This window comes from Coffea eugenioides, chromosome 10 (genome assembly GCF_003713205.1).
Source record: "Coffea eugenioides isolate CCC68of chromosome 10, Ceug_1.0, whole genome shotgun sequence".
In the NCBI taxonomy this organism is placed as follows: Eukaryota; Viridiplantae; Streptophyta; class Magnoliopsida; order Gentianales; family Rubiaceae; genus Coffea; species Coffea eugenioides.
This window is the reverse complement of record NC_040044.1, coordinates 2,700,764-2,717,701: the sequence shown is the minus strand read 5'-3', so window position 1 is coordinate 2,717,701 and position 16,938 is coordinate 2,700,764. Positions and strand designations below refer to the sequence as shown.

The 16,938-nt window shown below is 36.8% G+C and overlaps 2 protein-coding genes across 4 annotated transcripts; both read left to right on the top strand.

Moving 5' to 3' along the window:
* The first annotated feature begins 6,627 nt into the window (after window positions 1-6,627).
* On the top strand, window positions 6,628-10,078 carry LOC113749621 (seven transmembrane protein 1-like). The gene is made up of 12 exons (XM_027293422.1): window positions 6,628-6,860; window positions 7,016-7,058; window positions 7,731-7,757; window positions 7,886-7,981; window positions 8,412-8,518; window positions 8,635-8,809; window positions 8,906-8,998; window positions 9,097-9,195; window positions 9,314-9,334; window positions 9,447-9,505; window positions 9,637-9,727; window positions 9,879-10,078. Exons 1-12 carry the CDS (start codon window positions 6,628-6,630, stop codon window positions 9,975-9,977), a joined length of 1,143 nt encoding a protein of 380 aa, XP_027149223.1. The 3' UTR covers window positions 9,978-10,078.
* Window positions 10,079-11,204: 1,126 nt separating this feature from the next.
* On the top strand, window positions 11,205-16,637 carry LOC113748834 (putative pentatricopeptide repeat-containing protein At1g19290). Of its 3 annotated transcripts, none has more exons than XM_027292409.1 (7): window positions 11,205-13,964; window positions 14,106-14,186; window positions 14,454-14,530; window positions 14,874-15,023; window positions 15,121-15,333; window positions 15,519-15,695; window positions 16,298-16,637. In XM_027292409.1, exons 1-2 carry the CDS (start codon window positions 11,231-11,233, stop codon window positions 14,126-14,128), a joined length of 2,757 nt encoding a protein of 918 aa, XP_027148210.1. In that variant the 5' UTR covers window positions 11,205-11,230; the 3' UTR covers window positions 14,129-14,186; window positions 14,454-14,530; window positions 14,874-15,023; window positions 15,121-15,333; window positions 15,519-15,695; window positions 16,298-16,637. The 3 variants fall into 3 exon arrangements, with proteins under 3 accessions (XP_027148210.1, XP_027148208.1, XP_027148209.1); XM_027292407.1 differs by having other exon boundaries at window positions 14,106-14,191; XM_027292408.1 differs by having other exon boundaries at window positions 14,106-14,191; window positions 14,420-14,530.
* The last annotated feature ends 301 nt before the right edge of the window (window positions 16,638-16,938 follow it).

Sequence of the window (16,938 nt, the reverse complement as noted above, 5' to 3'; positions counted from 1 at the left end):
ACAGGCACAAACCAAACCTGCCGAATTGAACATGGCAAGAATAATTAAGTGTACCTGCACTATCTTGCTACATAGGCAGTGTTAGGCAAACACTATATATAGAGTATAGAAGCTTTTGCAATAGGTTCCGTAAAGTTGGTTAACGTTTTGACCTGCCTAACAACGCACTTTGCAGAATAAATTTTTCTATAGATGACGTTTTAAACACAAATAATTGGAGAAATCACTAATAGCTGTAACTTCAGTCTCGATCTCTACATATATTATAACTGTTCATCGTAATCGCATGCATGAGGAGCATAATTAGTAGCAGAGAAATTTATCAGAATTGTCTTCTATCTATGTCACGCTGTATGTGAAAGACAAGGATGCAGGAGGCTGCCGTACTATCTGCATTAGTTTCATTTGGTTTATATAATTATGGATGCAAAATATTTCCATTGGGAGTTTAAAAAAGTTTCTAGTACCTTTCGATACCCAACTAACTATGAGCTTTTCTCATACTTTTTTTTAAATTTTTTTTGGATAAAACATCAAAATGTTATTAAATTTGTATTAATGGTAGAAATTACATCAGACATATGCATGCATAATAAATCTCAAAGAACAAATACTATAGATTTGAAAATTTGATAAAAGGAAAGATTTCGCCGTGAAACTCTAAACATATTCAAAGATAAAACACCGAGAACATCTATGCATGTTCAATTGCCAACACCACATCTGCTAATTAACTATTTCAAGTTCTAATATTGTCGTGACAACTGACAAGATAGATATAAGAAATCCCAAATTTTTTTTAAAAAAAATCACATCCCACACAAACAATAGAAAAAAATGAACAAGCATCGACAATATTTACTTAACTGTCTATGCAAGTCTGCACATAAACCATGCCTTTTTGGGCTGCAGACAAATAAGTCCGCACGTATGTTAGTCTGCAAAATAGACCGTGCCCATCTTCTAAAATTTTTGAAAGTAATCAGCCAGTAATTGTAAAAAGAAAAATGGGTACCCTGTCGAAATGACAACTATGACAAGTTTAGTGTTTTGGACTGGAGATTGGTAAACGGCCCATGTTGCTAGTTTTGGGAAAAAATTTCACCACTATATCAAGAAAACAAATATAGAGTAATCCCCTTGTACGACGTGAACAAGCATTCCCAGTGAACTTGATGCAATGATTCTGTAACTATATAGTTCTCAATTTATACTGCATGTTGTTTTATTTCTTTTACTATCTAATTATGTATGGGAACTTAAAGGGTCAGTTTGCGAGTGTTCATATAATTTAGAATACGTTCAGGTTATGATGGCTTGTTCATGCTATTGATCATATTAGAAGTATATATAGTCTTTGTTCGTTGGCTTTAAGAAGCGCCCTTCACCCTTTCTTTCCTTCCTTTTTTTTTTTCCCCCTTTTCCTTCAACCAGAAAAGTGCCCTTCACCATTCCAGCTAAGATATGGGCAATGGCAGTTTTAATGTAGTAGTGATTGGCTCATGAATCCATGTCTCAAATGTATAATCTGTGGTAGAGTACTATTAATTCGCTAACATAAATAATTCCCACGATTGGAAGGGAGAAACCCTTGTTAGTACCAGCAACATATTTTAATTCCAAGCATCGATGTGCATAACGGTAAGATTTTATATTAGGAATTTTGCATGGAAAGGGTCTGGAATTATTTTGTTGACAAAGGAACCCAATGTGGTTATGCGAGAGTGCGCACTGGATGAATTTCGACTCATGTAATAACCGATCAATCACACGAAAATGTAAAATGCATTAAATAACCTTTACGCGACAAACGGATGTTTCAGGAGAGGTATACCTCCCATCCCAAATGCAGAACAAAAGATCAAAGAACAATCACGGAAGCATTAAAGAACTACGGCTCATATCATTCCTGGTGACATACGCCGATGAGCTTCAAAATTCCGCAACTCCGGTTCTAAAAGCAAATTAATTAATCCCCAGGCCCCTTGTGCTGTCATGATTCAGGAAAGCCAGCAAACATTAATTTGCCCGCTTGCACGCACAAAATTAAGACTGACTGAAGAGCGCCTTATCCTCAACCAGCCGGTTGATCTTTGGATAGCAACCTTTTCCTTCACTACCGTCCATAAAACTGCTGCTACGCACCTAACATCTAAATCACTAAATGTATTCGAACGAACAAGTTAAGAATGTGGGAGGGATAATATCAAACAAAAAAGAAAAAAAAAAAGGGGGGTTGTGACACGCAACGGATCTTCTGTCCCACGTTCTGTGTCATTCTCTGTCTCACTTTTTATTATATTATTATTTCTCCTGCATAAACATCACGTTTAAGTTCTTTTTTGTTTCCTTAAGATCCAATAACTATTAATTGAGTAATACATAAAATTTAACAAACTCAAAAAACCAAAATGCATAAAAAATGAGATTTTTTATGAATTTTCTACTATATTTTTTAATTTTCTATTATATATTACTTTTTTGAAGCTACTGTATTTATATTTTACTCAATTAATAATTATTGGATTTTAAGGAAACAAAAAAGAACTTAAACGTGAAGTTTATGTAGGAGAAATAACAATATAATAAAAAGTGAGATAGAGAGTGGCACGGGTTATGAGACAGAAGATCCGTTGCGATTTTGACAGGCAGATGATAGTGACTAGTCATGTTATCAATTCGTCTCCTTGATTGCTACTATACAAATGGCGTCGGTGCATTACGTGTGTCATCGTAACCATTCACGCAACTCAAATATGTACGTCGATTGTCGTGGGAAGATTGGTAAAAAGTTGGGTACATGTGATACCTGCAGGATGGGGAGTGCTGCAATCAGCATTGACACATGCATCTTATAATAGACTTCGATGCTTCATCCTCGACCATTTTAGTACTTGGGATGCTAATTTATCTGGTTGGAATGAGTTGATAGCAAGTAAAAAGTTTTCGGTAAGAAAAGCTATGTAACTTCTACACAAAAGGCAAGACTGGATGGGGTTATCTCTTATGCCTCATCAAGTAAATTGATGAATATTTAATCGTAAATGTAGTAAGACTGCAGGAATTCATGCATGCATGCTCAGGTGCACCGAAGGTTTATTTATGAACACTTTCAATTGTTTAAGCTACTGGAATGTGTGGAATTTTGTTTCATTTTATTGATGAATATGTTTTTCGTAATAGATTTAGCCATGCATTGGAAATTTGATAAATGGAGGACGTAAAATCCTATATACATCCGACGACCCGTGATGAGTCACTCCCGAATTCATAGTTTAGTCCCGACGGCAGCTGCCATAGTGCTGGCTCCCAATTGATACATTGTATCTGGACGCAGTTAGTTACATAAGGTGCCAAGCGAGAGTTTTCTTTGAGTTTTTTTTTTTTTCCTTTTATCTCTTCATTATGTTCTTTCCTTTTTCATGCAATATAAACTAAGCATCATACATTGAACCTGGTCAGGTTTTTGTAACTAATCGTGTATAATATGTCTGTTAGTCCCTTGAAAAAAAAAACTTCTTTTTTCAGAGGTAGGTAGGATCATAGATAGATATGTTTGTATGTATGTAATTTGCAAGTGTAGATACAGGACATATTTGTTTGGAAGCTGAATTCAAGAACATGTACATATATAATAAAAATAAATAGTTCAAGCTTACTTAAAGTTTAACAAATACTAAAGGAAAATTTGGTCAAAACCTCCCTCATATTTAGTCAAAATTTTTATTTTACGTCTCTTACAAAATTTAAATTAGTAAACTTTGGTTTCAACCTAAGTTTTTTTTTTGTACTACTTTTTAGTCTGAATCCATTATGTGACCCACATAGGGCCATTTTTTTAGGGGCAAACATGTTAGGTCATATTTGTAGTTAAACAAATAACTCGGTTCATATTCATTTTTGTTTTAGAAAAAGTAGGTTCTGACTCAAAACATATTTTTTTTCCCTCAAAAAAGTGGGATCCAATCCAATCCATATTCATTTTACAGTAAAAATTGAGATTTGACTTTTTTATATATATAAAAATGGACAACATATAGGTCACGTAGTAATTTCGAACTAAAAAGTGATCGAAAATTTAAGTTGCGATCAAATTTTGTTAATTTAAATTTACAAAGGATGTAAACTTAATATTTTAAAGTAAAGGACGGACAAATATATTGGACGAAATGTAATGAAAGCTTCGGACAATTTTCCCAGTATTAAAATGAACTTCTAGGAGAGTGCGGGGGCCTTCTACTCGGAAATGAAACGAACGTTGAACCTTAAAACTTTTGCCATCTTTTAAATTGGCTAAAGTAGATGATAAGGTCAAGCAAAGTCGAGCAAAGGGTCTTTTCGTTGAACATCCATTTCCTGTGAAGTAGTCCATGATAAAGTATGTTATGGTTAATATCAATACTCGTTTCCCAAAGTTGGATTTCTTCTGCACCGTTCGATTAACAGAAATATCAAATATCGGACGGCATAGCTGTAAGTAATCCTTGTGGGGTGCTCCACATACCGACAATCCTGGTTGGTTTGCAGGATAGATGCTGCGCATCGATGGCGTTCTTCACGTCTCTTTTTGTCATTATCCGCTGCTTAATGGCGATATTTGACAAAGACATCCGGGTTTCAACGTCAATTTCCTGCATACTTTGCACTTATAAATTTTAACATATCTATATAATGATACTGTAAAAGCAACCAAGAACATTAAAAAAAAATTAATCACTCAAAATCAGAATCTATAATCAATTAAAACAATTAATCAGAGAACAATCCCCTGATCGAACGATTTTCTTAAATACTTTGATTGGCCGGGTCCCAAAACTTTTTTTTTAAAAAAAAAAAGAGAAAAAAATTGGAAATTAAAGGTCTGATAAAGCTTCTTATGTTCTCTGTCCATGAATAAAAAAGGAAACCGGAAGATTATCATTAGAATGTCGTTATAATGTGGACATCTCTTTGGGAGGATACGGTTTGCCCCCACTCGCATGTATGATTTCAACAACTCATGGAGAATTCGATGAAAGTTTTTTATTATATCAAAGATATGTTCCCTCCTTTTTGTTAATTACTCCCATGACAGCTCTCAGTTCATTCCCCGCTAAAGACTAAAGACTAAAGACTAAAGAAAGTGCGGTCATTTCAGAAGATAATAAATATTGTGGAAGGGAAAGCCGAGACGAGTCCTTTGGGAAACAACATGAATGGTGTTTCTTGAATTTACTCTTCTTTTTTAAGGCAAGTATTTTCTAAAATTGGCCGAACACGTGTCTCATTTTGCCATTATCCATTAGAGATTACCAAAAGCCATCGAATTAATCAATGATTATTTGAAGAGATAAAATTGCCAAGTTGTATCGCCACTTGCATTTAGTCATTTGACTACATTTTCAGCTGTCTTATGGAGCTCCTTTTGGGGTCGAGTTGTTTCCAGACAAAAACAGCCCGTTGCACCTGACAGAGTATAAATTACATGATCTAAAGTAGTAGTATTGTTTATGTTTAGTGCTGGCGACCAACCTCCGACTCCGAGAAGAAAACAGCCAATATTTGTGCGATTTAGAAAAGCATATGACCTTCGTTTGTGGAAAAAAAAAGAAAAGCATATGACCTAGAATATGCTACACCACCTGCTCTTGCTGATTTTTATTGTTTTTCTTATAATATTGTCGATACTGATTCTCTCGAATGTAAGAGGAATAAAACTCATCTTAAATTGGTCTATTTCGAATATCCCATGTGTGTGCGTTGGTGGCTGGTGAAAGAAGGCAAAAATCAACCAAACATCACTACGTAGTAGGCGGTTTTATTGTTTCTTTTTATCTCCACAAATATTTGTCATAATTACTAAACCATTCCTTGTAAGTTTCAAGAATTGCATTGGCATCACTCGTCAACTTTTTTCCAAATCTTTTTGCCACTATTCTACCCATTCATTCATTAATATGAAGACCTCCCTGTCTAGAAGAATATGGACAAGGAAATTGAAACTGTGCTACAAATGAACTAATGAAAAAAAGTCTGAACTCTTTTTATATATAATATCAAGGGCTCGATCTGAATTAGATTTTTTTATATATGACCTCAAAACATAATTAAGATTCATTTAAGTGTCTGATCAGGTCAAATATTCGAAACATTTGACTCAATAGAGCTTGACTGCTCTTTTGAGATAAATATGTGTATTGGTGTTTTAATAGAATAACTTTAAATAAATATTAATGTCAAGTTTTCAAGCCGAGTTCAAGCATACTAAATATAAGGACGGATCAAGTTCGAGCTCAAATTTTAAGCTCATATTGAGCTCGAGACCAGAATATTGAATTGAACCTGGCAACTTTCAAAGCACAATTTCATTCGAATCATTTCCAGTTCTATTGCTAGCGCATGAGTGTTGATTTTGAAAACAATACATTCGAATGCAGCACTAAAAGAAACAGAAATGATGTCATCGCAAGTATCACAAATTTTAGGGAGGTAGGTGTAATTGTGGATTTGGTCCTTTTAATTTGGGGTGTTTCTCTAAGGGTATGGTTTTACTTGGGGTAACTTGCAATAATTGGCGCGTGCTACATCGTGCCCCGGCTAGTATAAATTTGCATAAGCTTTTTGTCGATCACCCTGGATAGCAACAAAATGAAGCCCTTAAAACTCTCTTACTGCCCGGTGGAGCAAAAACCATGTGTTAGATGGGTGGAGAAATACTTCAAGGACTGTCTCTGCAACCTCAAGGATGAAATCTCATTTGCTTTCGGAATAGCAAGTCTGGTCTGTTGGGCTGTAGCAGAAATTCCTCAGATCATCACCAACTTCAAGAGCAAATCTGCCGATGGAGTCTCCCTTGCATTTATCTCCACTTGGATTGTCGGGTACTTGCTTGTCCACGGTTACATGCAACGCAATAATTAATTAGTACCTTTCTAGTTTAAACTACTGTTCTGCTAATTATATGCCATAATTTATCCTCGTACAGAAATTTGGTTAAACTTTGTAAATCTGATGTACTGAAAAATCTTATATGCAGCGACGTGTTCAACCTCGTCGGTTGCATTCTGGAGCCAGCCACGGTACAGGGCTATGCATTATCTTTCTTTTGGTTTTTTCTTTTTTCTGTTTAAAACATTTCTTGCTTCCCTCCAACTCGTATTATGTTATGGGTACACTGTACTATTGTCCAAAAAAAAAAAAAAATTTCAAAGGGGGTAAACAAAAAGTAGAGAAATGAAAGAAGACAAGAGGACTAGTGGCCGGGGAATACCGGCAAAGTCTTGTCTTTGATGATTGGCCTTCAAGAAATTCTACTAGCTTAATTTGTCATTGTAGATTTTAATGAACTACCTCTTATGTTTTTACCTTTTTGAGGGAAAATCTATCTCTTCTGTTTAAATTAGTGTAAATTTTTGGTTTACATAAGTGGAGACCACAATTATACCACGTGTTCCTAAAAGGATTGCTGAAGATATTATTAAGTTTGGCACAGGTATTAAATAAATCAATAAATATTTGTTTTTTTTTGGTTATCTTTTGTGACCTAACTTGATACCTTTTACTTCAATGTCATCTTATTATCACAAGCAATTTTTATTTTTATTTTTTTTTTGAAGGGCTAGCGATGTTACACTCTCACCAAAATTAAATTGACATTCGTCTATACCTATAGCAATGTTTGTATCAATTTCATCTTTACCTAATTATGGGTATTATTTTCTCACCGGAAATTTTGTTCTTTTTTTCTGCAGTTACCTACCCAGTTTTACACGGCAGTGGTAAAACTAATCTTATTCTTGCCCTTGAACATTACCACTTTTGGGGATATAACTTGCAAAGGTCTATGTCCCTCGAGCATATATATTGGCAAGATATATCTTTAATCATCGGTTAATTTTCTTTGCAGTTGTACGCAGCAACGACAGTAGTACTGGCATTGCAGTGTATATACTATGACCATATCATCCGGTTATGGAAGGGCCGTAAAACCAAAGTAAATAAGGTAGCAGATAAAAACTGTACGCACTTTAATGTTTTCTTCTATATATGCATGTCCTCAGAATTAGTTTTAAGCCAGAATTGAAATTTTGAAAAGAAAAAAAAAACCCTTTTTCTAGTTCAAGGCCAATTCCCACCAACGAACCGAGCACAACCAGAGACATGATAGATATATAGCACTAGATATTAGTAATTAGATGAAGTATAGTACATAAAAAAATGAAAAAATAAATCTTTTATGTACTGTCAATCAGTGAATGTATGCAGTAACATGTTTAGATGTATATCACATATATAAAATTTGGTATTCAAATTCATGTTAAAATGATGTGATATCCATGTTATAAATCTATTATAAGTATATACGCTGATAATATAGGAAAAAATAATCAAAAAAGAAATTTTTAACAAAGTATATGTATCTTTCTTTCCAGGACGATAACGAGAGGAGTGCTTTAAAACAAAATCTACATGATCGAAGTGGTAGAGATAGAAGAAATGCTCCGATTGAGGTACCTCGTCGGAGGGACTTCCATTTCAGGTGAAATTTGCACACTATTATCTTCCTTCCTTATTTTTTTTTTCTTTTTCTTTTTTCCGTTTTGACCACGGGGTAATTTTTCATTTTTCTCTTTGGGTTGCTTTGAATCTATATAGGTCAGCTAGGTCTTTGGCTGGAAGTGATACTCCTCCAATCCAGTCTTACATAAAGCCAAAGAGCGGTCCACCTGCCCTTGAGCACCAAAGCGAGTCCTCATCTGAAGACGAAGAAGCAATCCCACCAGAATTCTACCAAAGACCAGTCAGTCAACCTCGCCTCATTCCAGGGCCTGTGAGTTAATTTGCAGAATCATTAATACTACTAGTAAATAGAAAAGTTTTTATCCAAAAATTAAGCAAATCGGTAATCATAATTTACCCTGTTCAGGCGGGATACGGGACATTTCTTGCGGCTTCTGCCTACATTCCAAGAGGAAGTAAGGCTTCCCAGCTGAACTCTGTTGGGAGGAGATTACTAGAGGTTTTTAACCGGCATCTTTACAACTTTACGTAGCTTTTTTGGGTTTCTATGCATTGATCGAAGCACAAACTTAGGGATGGAAAATTGTTAATGAACAGGAAAAATATGAACTTCACGGCAGAGCATATGGACAATGGCTTGGATGGTTGATGGCTGCCATATACATGGGCGGACGAATTCCCCAGATTTGGTTGAACGTCAGTCTTTTACTTAATTTCTTCACAAGTCTTCTGTTTTTTTCTAATTTATATTTTTGGAACTTGCATTTATTTTTCTAACATTTTGTGTCCCTCCTCCATGCTGTTAATTGGCCAGATTAAAAGAGGAAGTGTGGAGGTAATAATATCTCTGCTTTGGGAAATACTTGGTGTTTCAAATACATTCAAGAATATTTATTTGGTTGTTTCTAATCGTTCTTCTGTTATACACTAATCTCCTTTTGGTATAGGGCTTGAATCCTCTCATGTTCCTGTTTGCACTCATTGCTAATGCTACTTACGTGGGAAGGTTGGTTCCCTCCCTTTTTCATTCTCTCATTCCTCTCTAGCCTCCTCCTTCGTACAATAAGCCAAAGAAATTAGAACTAGTTCTTTAAGGACATGAATTTGAAGAAGCTAACAATCAATTAACCAATGCAGCATCCTGGTGAGAAGCACTAAACGGGAGAAGATACAACCAAACATGCCTTGGTTGCTTGATGCTGTAGTGTGCGTGGCGCTTGATCTTTTCGTATCCTACACTCTTATTTTATTTACTACTCCTACATACTCGGTCCTTTTTTTAACTGTTGCTTCTTCTTTTTTTTTTCCGAATTTGGCCCTCTTTTCTTGGTTCATGGACATTTCAGTCGATAGATAGACCTTAATTTAACTTTGCACAGATCATCCTTCAATACATTTTCTACCGTTTTATCAAGCGGAAGAAGAGCCAGAGATCTGAAGAACACTGTGAAGACTGTGGAACCAAGCTACAAACCTAAAGCGACATCTTGGCTTAGCTTAGAAGTACTTTGGACCGTCAAATTGTCAATGCATTATTGTTGTATTCTATATATATATATATATATATATGGTTGATTAATTGAAACTACGATAAACAAGTTGGGTTCAATCTCACCATTCCTGGTTACACCCAAGTTGATGCAGAAACCTCCTTTCCACATCCCCATTTCATCTCTAATTGACTAACCCGCTCCAGCCACGTCTAAATGCCCTTTCGCTGCCCCGTCCACACTGACTTTGACCTACCTGGTAGGAGGTTAATTTGCTTCAACTACTCATCATCCGCTCCATCTCTCTAGTACCTGTTGAGAGACCTCGTTGCAAGTAGTCAAGCTGACACTTTGATCTTTGAATCATCTTCATTAACATTGCCCATGCATGATAAACAGCTTGCTGAAATGGTTACTGCCAGCATGTTTCCTTATCCTTCCCCGCCTCGTTCTCTTTTAGGATTCCACCCAATCCACTCTGCCAATGATAAGCTAACCTTCACTATTGACTTCCAAAATTTCAAAAAGCGGTTGAAAACACAACAAAATAACTTTTTCGAAATCATCAATTGAGAACAGGGCCTTAATCCCTACATAGGAGGGTAACACTATGGGAGTCATTAAACTATTTCAACATAGTCAAACTTTTGGCCACTTATTTATTTTAAGTCCTGAACTAGCCCCTCAACAATAAAAACTATCGAATGTAAACCTTCAATCCATTTTTATCAATCAATTGGATCCGTTTCTTAGATCCATTACCTTTAGTGGTGGTAATCGACTGAAGGATCAAATTTTGGCTTTTTTTTTTTTTTTTATCTATTGAAGGCATAATTTAAGATTTAAAATAATTGAGGGGCTAAAAGTTGATAATTGAAAAGCTTGTGCAACAATTAGGCCGAAGCATCAAGCAATCGACCATGTGATCGGGCCCCCAATCCCTGTTTTGGGCCAACCGAATTTAAATTCAGTCGTGTTCAATGATCTCCGAAGTCCATCCATGGAGAGTTGCTTATTGTCGAGGCCCTACGGAGCTGTCCCCTGCAAAGGGGCAAAAAGGAAATGAGAAAGAAGAATTGGAAGGAGGAGGGTATATATATAGCAGGCGGGAAGAATCAGAAAGAAAAGAACCACGCACCAAGTGTCTAATATTCGAAGCATCCAATATGAAATCTTTGCTCGACATATAAATTGATGGCTACTGCTGCGAAAACCAATTGACAACTGAAAGCAAAACTTCGATGATCCGTTGCCAATCAATTTCCAGCTTCACCCGTAGACTCCATACTCATCTTCCCCTCTGCCGCCATCGCTCTTTTCACTCTTCTGCGACCCTCCTGAAATGGGCTTCCGGGGTAGGACCCTCCAACTTGACAACGCCCGAACTCACCAATCGGGTTTGCCGCCTTTTAGTTCTCGAACGCCATACAGACCTCAAGAACCTTTCTTTCCAATTCTCCCACGAACTCGTCGACGCTGTCCTCCAAAAACTGAAACTCAACCCCTCCGCCTGTCTTCACTTCTTCAGATTAGCTTCAAACCAGCCAAATTACAGACCCCATTTCAAGGCTTACTGTAAAATCGTTCACATTTTGTCCAAGGCCCGACTTTTTGACGAGACGAGGTCGTACTTGGATGAATTAATCGAACTCTCTAGAAATATAAGCTCGGTTTCATTGGTTTATGATGAATTAGTTCGGATTTATGGAGAATTTAAGTTCTCTCCGACGGTGTTTGATATGATTTTGAAAATTTATGCTAAAAAAGGATTGATTCAGAACGCACTGTATGTGTTTGATAATATGCCTAAGTGTGGGCGGTTACCGAGCTTGCGTTCCTGCAATAGTTTGTTGAGTGGTTTGGTGAAAAATCATGACTTTCAAACTGTTTTTTGTGTATATGAGCAGATAGTTAGAATGGGGATTGTCCCGGATGTATATACGTGCAGTATAATGGTAAATGCTTATTGTAAGGATGGCAGGGTTTGCAAAGCGGTCGAGTTTTTGGAGGAAATGGAGAAAAAGATTGGGTTGGAGTTGAATTCAGTGATTTATCATAGTTTAATAAATGCGTTTGTGGAGGAGGGGGATTTGGAGAAGGCGGAAGGAGTGTTGCGGTTGATGAGTGAACGGGGGATTGTGAAAAATGTGGTGACATATACATTGTTGATTAAGGGTTATTGCAAGCAAGGGAAGCTGGAGGAAGCAGAGAATGTGTTTCGAGTGATGAAGACGGAGGAGGGTGACAAAATGGCTGTAGATGAACAGGCATATGGGGTGTTGATTGATGGCTTTTGTCAAGTAGGGAAACTGGATGATGCTATTAGGATAAAGGAGGAAATGTTGAGTTTCGGATTGAAGATGAACATGTTTACTTGTAATTCATTGATAAATGGATATTGTAAACTTGGTCAAGTTAGTGAAGCTCATGGAATAGTCAGGAGCATGAGTGACTGGAAATTAAGACCTGATTCTTATACTTACACAACCCTAATGAATGGCTACTGGCAGGCAGGTCAAACACAGCAAGCATTAATTCTCTGTGACACAATGATTCGAGATGGTGTAGAACCTACAGTTGTTACGTATAGTGTTCTTTTGAAAGGTTTGTGCCAAAGTGGTGCTATTGATGATGCTTTGCGTCTTTGGGCTTTGATGCTTAAAAGGGGTGTTACTCCTGATGAAGTTTGCTATGGTGCTCTCTTGCATGGCCTCTTTAACAAGGGAATTTCTGAGAAGGCTTTGATTCTGTGGAAGCATGTTTTAGCGCAAGGCTTTGCCAAAAGTAGGATTCTTGTAAATACAATGATCAATGGATTGTGTAAAATGGGGAAAATAATTGAAGCGGAGCAGGTGTTTGACAGGATGAAAGAACTGGGATTTTCACCTGATGAAGTAACTTATAGGACTCTGAGTGATGGTTATGCTAAAACTGGAGATATTGAAAAAGTTTTTGAAATTTTGTATGTCATGGAAAGGGAAAGAATTGCGGCTTCTACTGAAATGTTTAACTCAGTTATCAGTGGACTCTTTAGGGCTGGGAAATTTAGCCAAGTGCCAGATGTTCTCACTGAGATGCAGAACAGAGGATTAAAAGCAAACATCATCACATATGGAGCCCTCATTGCAGGTTGGTTCAGAGAAGGAATGCTGAAGAAAGCTCTAGATGCTTATTTCGAGATGAGAGCTAAGGGTATAGTTCCGAACACCATAATTTGTACCACAATTATCAGTGGATTGTACAGGCTTGGTATGAGAGGTGAAGCAAGCAAGGTATTGCTGAAAGTAATGGATTTACATAGTGCCCCGAGTCTTAAATATTTTTCTGACCAGCTCATGATAAACTCTGACAATGGATCACAAGATTTAGAGAGAATTACAACGTCAATTGACAAAAGCACCAAAAGTTCCATTATTCCCAATAACTATTTGTATAATGTAGCTATTGCAGGTTTATGTAAATACGGCAGGGTTGATAATGCTGTGGAGGTAATTAATGATATGTCTGTGAGAGGTTTTATTCCAGATGAGTTCACATACACATCCCTGATTCATGGTGTGTCATTGTCTGGTGATGTCGATAGAGCATTTCAGTTACGGGATGAGATGCTGAAAAAGGGTCTCATCCCGACTATTGCTACATATAATGCTCTTATAAATGGCCTATGTAAATCTGGAAACCTTGATCGAGCAACAAAACTTTACAGCAAGCTTTGCTTGAAAGGTCCAGCCCCAAATCTCATTTCCTATAATACTTTGATTGATGGATACTGCAAAAGTGGTAATACTTCTGAAGCTTTGAAACTCAAAGAGACAATGATAGAAGAAGGGATTTCTCCTTCAGCCATTACCTACTCAACTTTGATCTATGGTCTACAAGCACAAGGTGATTCAGAAGAATCTGAGAAGCTTTTGGATCAAATGTTGGAGGCAGGTCTGGATCCTAGCTTTTCAAAATATGGCAGATTGGTCCAAGGTATACTTATTTAAATCACCTAAAGCTTCGGTAAACATGAAGAGATTCAGTTCCTGATTTTTATCCTTAGTTTAGGTGCAGCCCTCCTTGTTTCCTTGTAGATTTCTTTGGTGCTTACATATTGTTATTTTTATTTTGCAGCAAAAGTTGCGTCAAGGGGTTAAGTTTTGGATGATGAAGCTATCTAGCATCTATGGCAGCATGCTCATTTTCTGAAATAAAGTAAGGTAATTATCTGCTTGTACTCTCGATTTTGGTTTCCATCATTCAGTGGGAAGACCACCCATGTAACACACTTCGAATCAAAGCCTTCTATAACATTAATTAATCACACCTTTTTGCCTTACTTCACAAGTTGAGGGTCCATGTGGTCTGAAATGATTAACTAGTAAAGATCATACATAAAATTGTTAATTTCTTGGTTTTTCCTTCAATTAACAATTTGCTAATGGTAGAGGGCAATCCTTGTTCTTCCTGCTGTTTTTAAAGGGGATTGCTATTGCTGTTGCTGTGGTCATCTGATCATGAAGTTCAGTCATACAGTTCACTCCTGTAGGCTATTTGAGGTAATTTGGGCTTCTTTTTCCTACTCGTATTTCTATCATAGTCTTGTCTGTAAGACCAAAATCATTTTCAAAAATCTTACTTGACATGGAATTTTTTAAACCTCTTTGCGGGTTCTTTTGGTTGCTTGTCCACCAACAAAATTCTTGCGTACTTATTATGTTTTGTATCTGTCACATCCTGTTGAACCTCATACTTTTAGGTAGTGTTTTGGATATTGAATTATTATGTGTCATATTTGATGCAAATGCAGTTATTGACATCTATACTATCACATTAGTATCTGCCTCAGTTTCTCAAATTGCTAACATTCCTGTTTGGTCCTCAATTTCCATGTCTGTGCAGCTCACTATTCTTTTGTGGAGTGCTGAGGTTCAGTTTTGACTTCAAAGCATGTATTTGAAGTAAGATAGTTATAAGGGGGAAAAAAAGGAAGATGGAATGAAAGCTTCCATACATGGCTATGTGCCCAATTCAAAGGCATTATACACTAAGGTCAAAAGCACTTCATAGTGACATCTTACTTCCTTACTAAGATGCAATGGTTATGCTGTTGAGCTAAAGTTTTCAAATGATGTTGCCTTGCTTTCAGTTAGGCCTCCTCAGGTTACATGCTTAGCAGATAGCCCGTCTCCATCAGTGACGTGTGTTTGATGATCTCAGAAAAAGCGCCTTTCTTGGATGAGATGATCATTCTGCAAGAGCTTGAGAAAGGGTTCGATTTGAGATAGATATTGTCTCGCTACATACACTTGCAGCCATTTTTCCTAATATCAAACTTAACAATGGCAATTAGGACCTTCAGGTTTGTTCTCCTAATACAGTTACAACAATCTGTTTAGTTCCTCTTTCAGCCATATTGTCCCATTCCTGTGTTTGATCTAGCCTTTGAAAAAATCAATCTTTAATTCCATTTTATTGGTTTAAAGGTAAGTGTTTTAGTCGGATGTTTAATCAAATCTTTTGCTCACACATTGTTGATTTAAACAGAAGTGTTTCTACTGTGATTGTTCTGGGGATCCTTGCACGTTTGGATGAGAGAAATCGATCTGCCCTGCCATAAATTGCAGATGAAACTTCCCATGGTCCTAAACTACTTACTAGTCTTAGTTTGGTTAACTGCCCACGCCATGAAGTAGCAGCATTATCACCAAGTGCTTCAGGAAGGTAAAAATTACGGGTTACAAACAGGTTGAAGTCTGGTTTTACCATGTGTGGATTTGTCCAAGATATTTTACTTTGGGGGTATCCACCCAATTTTCATCGTTTACATTGGAAGTGTTTAGTTTAGGTTACTCGTACTTTGTCAAAGAAAAATATTATAAGCTAGTTTCATTGCGCATTTGACAAACTGAAAAGTGTTCTATTGCCTATTCGATCTCAGGACCCTACTGAGCTTGCATTAGACTGAACTTGGCTCTATGAAGTTTGATTTGATTGATTCTTATCCTCTTTCTTATACTACTAATCTTATTTGTTTGTATTTACTTGCTCCATTCTATGACTTGGCTAATGCTTCTCTAAAAAGTCAGTGCAATCAAATTGGCCGATCTTCCAGACAAAAGAAAAGGACGTATTCCATAGTCGGGCTTCCTCCATCTGTTGGCTAATTCTACCCAAAATCATTATTACACACAAATCAGCTTTTTGGTTGACCGTGTTCTCACGTATCATAGCTTAGGCTTCTCGAAGCCAGTTTCTTTCTATATCTTAGATGGTCTATTATCCAGACGTGTTGGTTGACTTTCACTTTTCCTTGAAATGTTCAGGGCCTCGCTGCGCTGAGATTTCCAAGCAAACGAGTGCCGAACTCTCAAAACTTCCCGTCATGGAGTCGGAAGCAGTCTGCATACCCTTGACGGCCAGCAATGTAAATGTGCTGGGCGCCTTTTCGACTTACGTTGATAACTGCCGTGTAGTTGTTGGAACCTTGCCTTCACAGGGATTTGCAATCACTAGTATTTGCCTTGATTGAATGATTGGGCTTTCTTCATCTCCGCTGTCCAAATGGCAAACTTCTCCTTGTTTCATCCCAATCCAATTTATTTAAGCCCGACCCGGTCATCGATGTTCTTTGTCACAATTTGTAAATGTGAATTACTTTGGCCAAATTATGGTTTTTTAAGAGAAAGTATAAGATTTATATGTGATATGAGCTCTTCATTTTCAACACAAGACTTGTGGGATTCACTTTTGCGTTTTTGAATTCGTTGTAATATGAAATGTTTCAAAAATTAAAAGCCAGCGTTTTGTATTTGAAAGTAGACGAAATTGTTTTCGTTGAGTGGAGGTTGGATTGCTATTTTCTGAAATTTTTGTAAAAAAAAAAAAAAAAAAAGGTACTGTAACGATTCGATTTGTATGAGATTAAAAAATGATTGAAAAATGGATTTACAGAAAATGTAAAAAT